This window comes from Neomonachus schauinslandi, chromosome X (assembly GCF_002201575.2).
Source record: "Neomonachus schauinslandi chromosome X, ASM220157v2, whole genome shotgun sequence".
Taxonomy (NCBI): Eukaryota; Metazoa; Chordata; class Mammalia; order Carnivora; family Phocidae; genus Neomonachus; species Neomonachus schauinslandi.
Window position 1 is genome coordinate 108,783,709 of NC_058419.1, and position 11,758 is coordinate 108,795,466.

The following is an 11,758-nucleotide window of genomic DNA, read 5'->3' on the forward strand; positions in this document are numbered from 1 at the left end:
GTGACCTGATTTGGAAAAAGGTCTTTGCAGGGGCGCCTGGGTGGCTCAGTCGTTAAGCGTCTGCCTTCAGCTCAGGTCATGGTCCCAGGATCCTGGGATCGAGCCCCACATCGGGCTCCCTGCTCCGCGGGAAGCCTGCTTCTCCATCTCCCACTCCCCCTGCTTGGGTTCACTCTCTGGCTGTGTCTCTCTCTGTCAAATAAATAAATAAAATCTTAAAAAAAAAAAAAAAACATTTAGGGGCACCTGGGTGGTTCAGTCATTAAGCGTCTGCCTGTGGCTCGGGTCATGATCCCAGGGTCCTGGGATCGAGTCCCACATCGGGCTCCCTGCTCGGCGGGAAGCCTGCTTCTCCCTCTCCCCTCCCCCTGCTTGTGTTCCCTCTCGCTGTCTCTCTCTCTGTCAAATAAATAAATAAAATCTTTAAAAAAAAAAAAAAGAAGAAGAAGAAAAAGGTCTTTGCAGATGTAATTATGGGTCTAGAGATGAGATCATTCTGGATTATGCAGGTGGGACCTAAATCCAAGGACAAGTGCCCTCATGACAGACGGAAGAGGAGAGATGGGGATAAAGAGGAGCAGGTGATACTGCCAAGAACACCAGGAGCCGCCCGCAGCTCGAAGAGGCAAGCAAGGGCTGTCCCCTAGAGCCTTTAGAAGGTCCACGGCCCTGCCAACACAGTTTTGAACTTCTGGCCTCCAGAACTCGGAAAGAATGTGTCTGTTGTTTTAAACTGCCTGATCTGTAGCACTTTGTTAGGGCAGCTCTGGCAGACGGATACACCCACCAAAACAGGTACTTTCAACTTCACTTAACAAACGAAAGCAAACAGCATAGCAAAAATGGCCGTGAGGGCATCCACTTTCTAATCTTTTGAGTTCCCGAACACAGACAGAGCTATTAGGACAGCACAACCAAAACTCATGGACAGCATTTAAAAACACAACTACATGAGTGTGCAGCCCCAAGCCCCCAAACAGGAGCAGTTGGGCACAAGTCTGTCCACCAGCAACTGTGTGAGAGGAAATCAGAAAGCAAAGGGACTTCACACTTCTCATAAAAATACCAGCTGGGGTTCACCCACAAGGAAGGCGTCTCCTCCTCTGAGACGGCAGCACCCAGGAGGGAGCAGGGACCTGGGTAGAGCCAGAGAATGTCAGCGTGGCCAAGCCCGATGAGAGCCAGCAGAACTGAGGCTGCATCCAGGAAAAAGCCCCTCATCAGGTAAAGACTCCTGGAGCAGAAAGCACACCACACACCCATCGCAACACAAGCATCAAGCAACACGGGTGGTGACCTCATGTCTCATTAGTCTCGCTCATTCCCAGCAAAAACTGTGCCTTTGGGAAACTCGTTTGGAAGAAAATAGCTGGCTTCACTATTCTGAAATTGGAAATTAAAAGGGGGAAGCCTGAATTATATCCTCTGAATGATATTCGGTTTTAAGACTGAAATCCACCCCCTAAAAAAATTCCGATTTCAAACTTCATCAAAAGAAGGGCCCTCGTTCAGTCTGTTTGTCACTGAAGCCTGGTGGGGTCAAGCTACCGCGGAAGTGACTGAGCTGCAGGGCGGGAAGGACAGTGTGCCCAGCACGGCCCCGAGGCCCGCATAGCCCAGCACTACTTGCCCTCAACAGGAGAGCCACTATGTCATTATTCAATCCCTCCTTGGCTAGAATACACGTTTTCTGTTTTGAAAGTGCATAAAACAAATCATCACTCCTGGTAAATGGCCTCAAGACTGGGTTCTGTTGGCACATTACAAAACAAAACACAAATCCCCTATATGCTGGTGAAGGGGACGATCCAGACAGGGCCACCCTGGGCGTCACTGGCCAGGCTGCGCAGGATATGAGGACCTCGGCCCCAGGGCTGAACTGGGGCAAACTCTCTCTTGGGCTAGGGAAAGGGGTGTCTTTGTCTAAAACTCCTAAAACCCTTGACTGCCGGCCAAATGCAGCACGGCAACTTCCCCCCTTTTTCTAGCTGGCACCATCAGTGGAAAGGTAGTGAGGGGGCTAATGGAGGCCCTCCAACCAGGTTTCAAACTGAAGGAAAACATATTACGAAAGAAACCCAATGGTGAGTGTTACTTATGTCTATACTATGGGCTTGCCCCTCAGTTTAGAAGAAATCTGCCAGGTCTGAATGTTATTTCTGGCTGTCACCACCGCCTGGTCTCTTGTGGGCACTGAATGTGCCGGCCCTGAGGGGGATCCATGGACCGTGCGCCTTTCTGCACTTTCCTCCTGTCTTCTCGTCCTCCACATTGCTCCCAGCCCTTGGAGACGATTCCAGAAAGGGGCTCCAGAGCTGAAACAACTGCCCAGCAACTCTTTTCCAGAACCAAGGTTTGAAAATGAAAACAAAGCCAAAGACGTGAGCTCCACTAGGTTCAACGATGAGGCTCGCTTGGTCATCTTGATCTCAGGGGCTCAATAAATGTTTTGTGGGTAAATAATTTATTTCAGTTGTCTAAATTAATCATCTATATTGCTGTATCTTTGCAGAGTTTCTAGAATATCTAAACCAGTGGTTTTCAATCCCAGCAGTGCATTATAATTACCTGGGGAGTTTTTTTTTTTTTTTTAAGATTTTATTTATTTATTTGAGACAGAGAGAATGAGAGACAGAGAGCACGAGAGGGAGGAGGGTCAGAGGGAGAAGCAGACTCCCCGCCGAGCAGGGAGCCCGATGCGGGACTCGATCCCAGGACTCCAGGATCATGACCTGAGCCGAAGGCAGACGCTTAACCGACTGAGCCACCCAGGCGCCCTCCTGGGGAGTTTTTAAAAGTGGTACGTCACATCTTAGACCAATTAAATAAAAATCTACGGGTGAGAACCAGGCATCAGTATTTTTCAGGGCTCCCTGGGAAATTCCAATACACAGCCATGGTTGAGAACCACCGAGCTAAACCACTAGATAAAAGAAAGAACAAGAAAACCCCACTATTTCCAAACTAACTAGTCGAGTCACCAAAAGGTTATAGAAAATGTTGAAAAAGGTCTGAAAAAAGCCTGAACTCCTTACTAACAGGCAGCCTAGGACATGCCCCAGAAAATGCTTTGCAGTTATCCAATTTCAACCTTCATGCCTGTCTAGTAAGATACATGTAATATGACCAAGCAAAATGTACTTGGCCGTATTGGGGTTCCTCAACTGGGGTTGACAACATATGGTGTGAAGGACAGTCTTGTCCCTCACAGGACTTTGGCAATCCCAGTCATACACATTACACGTGGGTAGTCCCCCACTTTGTCTGAAGAGAAAAAAAAAAAAGACCCCACACTCCCACTGCCCAGGGATAGAAGTGGGGCAGGCAATACAGTCCCTTGAGAACTACTAGATGCTCCATAGGAGTGAAAATAAGCCTGGGGTCAGAGCATGCCCAAATGTGGGAACACAAGACTGCAATGTCCTAAGTGGCTACAAATCAGAAAATTTGAAAGCAAATTCAAATGCTAAAAGAGATATAATCACACGGCTTTCAAGTACGCATGGTAATACAAACTAGGCTAACAAAATGTTTGGCAGAAGTTCTTAGAAAACTCTGGCCAGGCAAGAATGATGTGCAACTCGTAGACGACTCAGCACTCCAAAGTGCACAGCAACACAGTGACCTGTCCCAGGGCAAAATGTGTCCTTTGTCCACTAGACAACTCAATGTCCCCGTTTCCAGACCACTGCCCACTTTGTGTTTATTCAACAATAACTTAGAAAGAATCAACTTGGAGGTCTGGTCCAAATTAAATACATCACTACCAAAAGAAAGGAAGAGAGGATGAAAAGTGGGGTGGGGCGGCAGGGGCAAGGCACGAAGGCCCAACTTTCATCTCCCTGCCTCATTTTCTCCCAGAGATCCATTTTTAGAGGCCGCTCTTGGAGCACTCTGACTCTGACCGTCAGCTCCATCCAGATGGCTGAATCCCAAATCCTTATACCCAAATGGAAACTGCTTCCTGCCTAACTGCTCAACACACTGCCCCAGTCAAGTCTGAAATAAGGCTTGGACTTCTCTATTCCCTCCCCCAGATGTTAATACCCTTGTCACTTAAAATCCCGCAGGATGCTGCCCTTGAAGCTTCTTACACAAATCACCCACCGCAGCCTCTCTGTCCCTCCAAACTCACTGGCCAGGCACCGCCCCCAACAGGCTTCACGCCCTCAACCCTCAAGATGGGGACACCACTTTGCAGTGTTCCTTCCCTCCATCCCTCGTGGTCTGAGGCTGCCCTGTAATCGGCGCTCCATAAGGTGGGCAGCCCCAAGTGGACGTTCAGTTGAGCAACTGCACTCACCCAGGCTGACCAGCCCAGAAGTTGAGGGATTTATGCTGAATAAACACCTAAGACACCCGGCATCCTAGCAAAAAGGGGGGAAAACATCCTTCAGTTAGACCCATTCCCACTTTCTTCCATTTTAAGTATCGGCTAAGATCCTGTAACCTCCTCAACAAGGTGAATTCCAGTAGCGGCTGCCCTGAGGGAATAAGCAGTTCTCTTACTTCCAGAAAACACCTGCAGACCTCAACTTGCATCTTCAAGTCCTTTCAACTTCGAACACTTGAGCAAAGAAAACTCGGGACAGAGTGTGTGGCAGCCGCCCCTCGTGCAGGACCTTCAGCCTGCCCGGCCTCGGGCCAGAGCCGCCCTGGCCTCCTCCGCAAAGTCAGGGGGCTGGACCGGGCAAGTCGCTCCCATGCTAGCAGCATCCGGCTCGTGAAATTAGGAGACGAACTGCTATCCTTGCCAAGCGTATCTTTAATTACGAGCCCTGGAAATTCCACACCTCCCCATCAAGCCCCTGTCCCGTTACTTTGCTTCCTAGTTCTCCCCCGCGATGGCTCAAGCTAGTCCGTCGCGAGGGGTTGATGATCGCCGTCATGGCACTGTGCCCAAGTGGTGGGGCCTAACGCCCGGCCACCTCCCACCTCGCCCCTCCTCCACAGAGCCTGGCATCTCCGGAGCCCGGTGCCCTTAACTCTCCTCCATTCTCTGATCCCGCCAGCTGCCTCCCCCTCCCACTTCCACTTTCCATCCAGGTCAGGGGCCACCCCCACACCCCCCTCCTCCTGAGAGCTGGACCCCCCTAAAGGGGGGGGGGAGTGGCAGCACCAACACCAGCAGCTCACAGCAAGGGGAAGCATCAAGGCGGGCATCCTTTCCCCCAAACCTGAGACACCCTGGTGTCAGAGAAGCCAAGAGCCAGGTTTGGGTTGTGCGGTTTCCCTTCACACACAGACCAGCTTTCGGGTTACCCTGATAGGCTCTTAGGCTTCCTCTAAACCTAAAGAAGAAAAGAAAACTGGACTCCAACACAGTTTGAAGCCATTCAAGTACCTGCTTTGCTTAAAGCATCCACTCAGATGTCCTAATCTTGACAGTGGTGGTGCTTACATGACTGTATGCATTGGTCGAAACTCAGAACTGTACACAAAATTTCCTCGATGTAAATTATATCAAGTTTTTAAAAATCTATTTCAGGGGCGCCTGGGTGGCTCAGTGGCTAGGCGTCTGCCTTCGGCTCAGGTCACGATCCCAGGGTCCTGGGATGGAGCCCCGCATCGGGCTCCCTGCTCCGCGGGAAGCCTGCTTCTCCCTCTCCCACTCCCCCTGCTTGTGTTCCCTCTCTCAACTCTCTCTCTGTCAAATAAATAAATAAAATCTTTTAAAAAAAAAAATCAATGTTGATAGGCAGCAAGTCCAGATTACCGAAATCAAGTGATATACAGAGAAAGCCTTCATATTTCACAATTAAAAAGAGCTTAGCACTTACAATTATTTAAAAATTTGTTTTATTTTTAAATGTTAACAAAGAGGGTCTGTGTATCAGGAGACATCTCAGACATACAGAAGCCTAATAAATTCCCAGAGATTAAAGTGAAGGTCAAGCAGGTGGTTGCCTGGGCTATCTTACTTCGACAGCTTTGTCTTCAATTCCCGTGTCCAGTTCTTTTTACAACAGCTGCAAGATGATTAATCTCATCACACAACACCCAAGACAACGGCAACGTTCAGAGCAGCAGGTTTCACATTAATCAAAAAGTGGAAACCCAAATTGTCCGTGAAACTCTAACTGGATAAGCAAGCTGTGGTCTATCCATACCATGGACTATTTATTCAGCCATAAAAGGAATGCAGTACTGATATATGCTGGGACATGGATGGCATAATGCTAAATGAAAGAAGCCAGTCACAAAGGGTCACATGTTGTAGGATTCCATTTGTATGACAGAGCCAGAAAAGGCAAATCCCTAGACATAAAAAGCAAATTAGTGTATGCCAGGGACTGGAAGCAACTGGAGGCTAGGAGGAATGGGGATGATGGCTAAGGGGTAGAGGTTTCTTTCCGGGGTGATGAAAATGTTCTAAAATTGTGGTCACCCAACTCTGAATGTACTGAAAATTATTTAAGTGTATACTTTAAATGGGGGAACGGTGTGGCACAGAAGTCATCTCAATAAATCTGTCCCCCAAAATCCAAACATACAAGCTCCACTTTTAGATTCTCAGCTACTGTGAGGTAATCAAGGCAACAGAAAGTTCCAGAAGTGGGTTGCTCCCTTTCAACCAACCGTAAGCCAGGCCCGAGGCAGCAGATTAAAAGGGCTGGGCGGGGCGGTCTCCTCTGCCCCCCCCCCCCCCCCCTCGCCACAGACGTGTCACAGAAAAAGGAGTATCCGAGCAGCTGCTGTGTGCAGGCACTGTCCCCGGCATTGGACGGATGCACCCCTGCAGCCAGGCTCAGCCTCAGTTCATTCACGGTTAGGAACTGCAGCATATATTTGAAAGTTGCCGGGAGATTGAATCTTAAAAGTTCTCGTCACAAGGAAAAAAATTATTTAACTACGTGTGGCGACGGATCTTAACTAGCCTTCCTGTGGTGATCATTTCACAAGATATACAAATATCAAATCATTATGTTGTACACCTAAATCTAATGCTTTATGTCCATTATATATTTCAACAAAAAAATTCTTTTAAATTTTTTGAATTTAAAAATCATAGCACTGAGATGGGGCCACAAAACATAGAGAGGGACAAATGACAATTTGGTGGGCTTGTTTTCAGAGCACAGCTCCTCTTCTTTCTCTTTTGAGAGAGCGCAGGCGCGCGAGCGCAGGTGTGCGTGACAGCGAGAAGAGGGGCAGAGGGAGAGAGAGAATCCCAGGCAGACCCCCGCCGGGCACAGAGCCAGATACAGGGCTCGATCTCACGACCCTGAGAAATCAGACCCACGCTGAAATCGAGAGTCAGACGCTTAACCAACCGAGCCACGCAGGCACCCCCCAGAGCAGTTTCTGATGTTCATACAGAAGAACAACCAAACCAGGAAAAATTAGAAAGAAAGAAAAAGACCTGCTGAATTGGATTGACAGCCATACAACACAACACAGAAATAACACCCAAGCTCTTTTCATGCAAGTGTGCATTAAAGAAAACCACATGGGGCTGTTTACAGTACCAACCACAGGGACTATTTCTTAAAACTCACATTACAGTACCCTAGGCATACTGTAAATGTGTTGCTAATTATTTCATTGCCCTGCCTTCCCTTTCCCACTGCAAGAGAACAGTTAGAAAGGCATTTCCCATCACCCCCAACAGCTACTGAAAAGGGGGAAGAGCCTCACTCTATTCTAATATAACCACCTAGGTCTCTCCATGAGCCAATCTCCTTATGACATTAAAGAAGGGCTCACAAAAAGAGAATTTATGAGACAGAATCCTAACCCCTCTTTAGTCTGGAACCCAAACAGTAATGCAATATTGTACCCTCTTCTTCCTGGTAAACCCGTCACCCCCACAAGGCTACGGGAGTCTTCAAAGCAGCCACAACCCACAAGCCTCAGTCAGCACAGAGAGGGAGGCACCTCCACGGAGTGCTCATGTAGCTCAAACTATCCAGTCCTCACATTCTGACCTAGTCCACATGGGAGGCTAACCAAGAATTATAAAGAAAGGCACAGAAAGGGGAGATCATGCAAGAAGCCTGGCTTTCGCTTGGGGAGAAGATAACGAATTGTGGCCCTGAGAAGCTGGACATCTGGCCACCTGAACTCTCCCAGAAGGCATCTTCTGAGCAACATAAGGTGTGCCTACATAAGGGTTCAAGATCCGTGTTTCCAGAAGAGGAAGTAGTAAACTCGGGCTAGAGCTGTGGAAGAGAGCAGGAGACCACCAACGCAGAGGACACCGTAGAGGCCAGGACCACAAAAAGCCCTCTCTGGGCGCTGTACTCAACCCAATAGGAAGAAGCCCAAGAAATGAGGTGAAACCAGACCCAGCAGCTGCAAAAAAGGGATGAGCAAAGTGGTAAGAGGGAACTGATAGGGTCTGAGGTGAGGGGAAAGGAGAAGACCTAAGGCACCTGGACCAGGAAAACTAACCAGCCCTTACACCTTTAGTTCACAACTGCCCTCCACTGTCCACTGTGAGGAGTGAAAAGCATCCCAGCTGCCGACTGTCACCTCCCCTTCATCTCACAAAGCAGTGGGATGAAACCAGGTTACAGGCTGGCCCAAGGTTAGACGGCAATGGCTTCCTTCAGCTCCATGCAGAAGAAAACCAGGTTTCTTTCCCAAAGTAGAAACTGTGGGATCGCCACTTTTACTGTCCAGGAGCACTTAACCAGTATCATGAACATCCAGCTCTCTTCCCACTGCCTTTAGGTGGGCAGAATACCCTATGGGTTCAGATCTATTAACCATTTGTGTTTCTGCAAACAATTCTAGGGTTTGTGCCCAAGCTTCTCTGCCAGGCTGCAAATCAACAATGAAATAATATTTCCAGAGATAAAACAGTTTGGACTTTGTGTCGTCAAAAGTCACATTTTTATCAGGTCATCCCTGAGGTGACCCCCTGCACCTTCTCTTCTTCCAGCTTTGGCGAAGGCAGACTCAGCGAAGTCAACATTCAGGACTGCGCCCTTCAGAATGAACCTCCAAGGAGATTACTCAGCACCCAGGAAGTATTGGAAAAGTTAAGTGCCACAGAGATGAAAGTCAAAGGACACAAGTCAAAACTCCCCGTACAGAGGGAGGAATGTATACTATGATGGATTCCAGATGAGAAAAAGGCCATGTGGGGGCCTGGGAATCTGTACTTGAATGTCTTTCCAGATGGCTCTAAAGCAAGCCACTGGACTTACACAGTCTGAAGGCACGGGTGGACAAACTTGTTCCTTAAAGGGCCACACAGTAAAGATTTCAGGATTTGGCAGGCCAAATCAGGGCCCTGTCAGCTACCAGAAGGCCATACAAAGGAGGCCAGAAGAACAGGATGTGACCCAAGGGCCCAAGTTTGTTGACCCCCGGGGTCTAAGGTCTTTTCCAGCTCTAAATTCCTAACCAAGAGGCACAGGGACGCTCAGCTGTAATTCTACAACCTGAATTTCCAGAAGTGACATTCTTAGCATTTGGGACTAGAATAATCTGAGGAATACTTCCTCCATTCAAGTTAGCAATTTATTAAATGCGGGGGGGACAAAATAACAGCTAATAACCCATATAACCAGGACCCCAGTAGACACCAAAAGGATAATAAAGGAATTCTACAAACAACTCTACACATAAATTTAGCGACTTAAAAGGAAATGGGCCAATTCCTCAAAAAACACAAACTACCACAACTCACCAATAAGAAGTAATCTGAAGAGCCCTATAACTACCAAAGAAATTGAATCCATAATTTAAAAACTCCCCAAACAGAAATCCTGAGGGCCAGATGGGTTTCACTGGAGAGTTCTATCAAACATTTAAAGAAGAATAACACACTTCTATACAAAATCTCTTGCAGAAAACAGAAAAGGAATGCCTAATTCATTTTATGAAACCATTGTCCTAATACCAAAACCAGAAAAAGTCCACAAAGAGAAACCTACAGACCAGTATCCCTCGTGAATATATAAACACAAAAGTCCTTTGCAAATCCTTAACAAATAAGAATTCAGCAATAGGGGCGCCTGGGTGGCTCAGTCCGTTAAGCCTCTGCCTTTGGTTAAGCCTCTTGCCTTCGGCTCAGGTCAGGATCCCAGTGTCCTGGGATGGAGCCCCGCCTCAGACTCCCTGCTCTGCTCCCTGCTCAGCGGGGAGTCTGCTTCTCCCTCTCCCTCTGCTGTTTCCCTGCTTGTGCTCTCTCTCGGTCAAATAAAGTCTTTAAAAAAAAAAAATTCTGCTTTCACTTAAAGAGCTCCTTTAAATAAAGGAAGACCAACCTTCAAATCACATGCCATTGCATTATTTTCTGCCTCTTCTTTTGCCAGCAGAACTTTCCTTATCTTTCAGTAAGTTAAATTCACCCCTCTTTATAACTGAGTGTCTTTATCCACTGGCACAATCTCAAAGTACTCAGCCCTAAGTACTGCAATTAGTGCTAAGTGTTTTATGTATCATTTGACACTCTTCCAAACATTTTATTGGACATCCCACCCAACAACACAGTGTGTGGGATCTGGGGATCATTAGCAACTTCATGCAGAGGGAGAAAGTAAGGCGCATGTGAAACTACCCGGAGGGTCATCTAGAAGATGCTACCGGTTCTCAGCAGCTCCTTTTGGGTTTGCTGCTTAGCACATAAACACATCTGATCCCAAGTATGGCCACTAGCTCAGTGGCTCCTTCCGGAACACAGATGACAGTATCAGTTTAATGAAATCCAGGCCCACAACTTAGGGCCCCAGAGTTGTTTTTCCTGGGGTCTGGATAAGTGCCTAGTCGTAAGGGTTTCAAAGAGCATTCGTGCAATGGTTTACATACTTGCTTTAAAGATTCAATTGAGGAGGCTTCCTGACTCTTCCCAAGAACTGGGCCTGGAAGCAAAGTCCCATGAAATGGTGGCCGGCACAGCCCGGGTTACAACCACTGGAGGCAAACGCCTGCCATGTGCGGGACTCCAGAAACTCAACTCACTCACAGCTTTCCTGAACACGCTTTTCAACAGATGCCCAACCACAGCCCAGGCACTTCCGAACCGATCCTTACCTGCCTTACCTGCCGAGGAGTAGTACAACCACGCCGGTCTCAATTCACATTACAAAGCCCGTCATTCCAAACTGTACCGGGTACCACGCCTGACGCCAGCAGCTCTAACTTTCCCAAGCTCGGAGCCCCTGCACCTCGGTCGTCTCCCAACAAGGTAACAAAGGCCTGGGCGGCCATTCAGATACAGCCCATTTCGTGACACAATTAAGATGCAAAGAAGAGGGGCGCCTGGGTGGCTCAGTCGTTAAGCGTCTGCCTTCGGCTCGGGTCGTGATCCCAGGGTCCCGGGATCGAGTCCCACATCGGGCTCCCTGTTCGGCGGGAAGCCTGCTTCTCCCTCTCCCGCTCCCCCTGCTCGTGTTCCCTCTCTCGCTGTGTCTCTCTCTGTCAAATAAATAAAATCTTTTAAAAAAAAAAGATGCAAAGAAGATTTCGAAAGTGCTTTAACTCCTCCACTGCAAAACCTTCCATTATGTGTAGACGATTTCCTCACGCTCTAAATATCGCTTAGTATCTTAAGTACTTTTTCAGTTTCCAATCTGAGAAGTTAAGACCATTCTATTCTTATTTGCTTCTCTCCTTGTTAGGTTGAAGACCTTTATGTATACCTCTATTGCCGCAGCTGGTATGTTTTTCTCTCCTACATTACCTAATCATAAGCTTTTGTTTTTAAGGGTATACCGGTTTCTATTCATAAGACCTTCTGGCTTGCTGTTAAAAATACTAAATTGTTGCCACACGATACATTTTCTATCTTGTCTTTTTAATTTTA

The 11,758-nt window shown here is 47.8% G+C and overlaps 1 protein-coding gene across 1 annotated transcript in view; it reads right to left on the reverse strand.

The window, feature by feature from the left end:
• The window catches only part of SMS (spermine synthase), a 41,011-nt gene extending 29,848 nt beyond the window's left edge, over positions 1-11,163 (reverse strand). Inside the window, exons 1-2 of the mRNA XM_044911628.1 lie at positions 11,071-11,163; positions 7,225-7,264 (exon numbers count right to left, since the gene is read on the reverse strand). Coding sequence (XP_044767563.1) covers positions 7,225-7,264; positions 11,071-11,163 — 133 coding nt within the window. The remainder of the gene's footprint in view (positions 1-7,224; positions 7,265-11,070) is intronic.
• Positions 11,164-11,758: the final 595 nt, after the last annotated feature.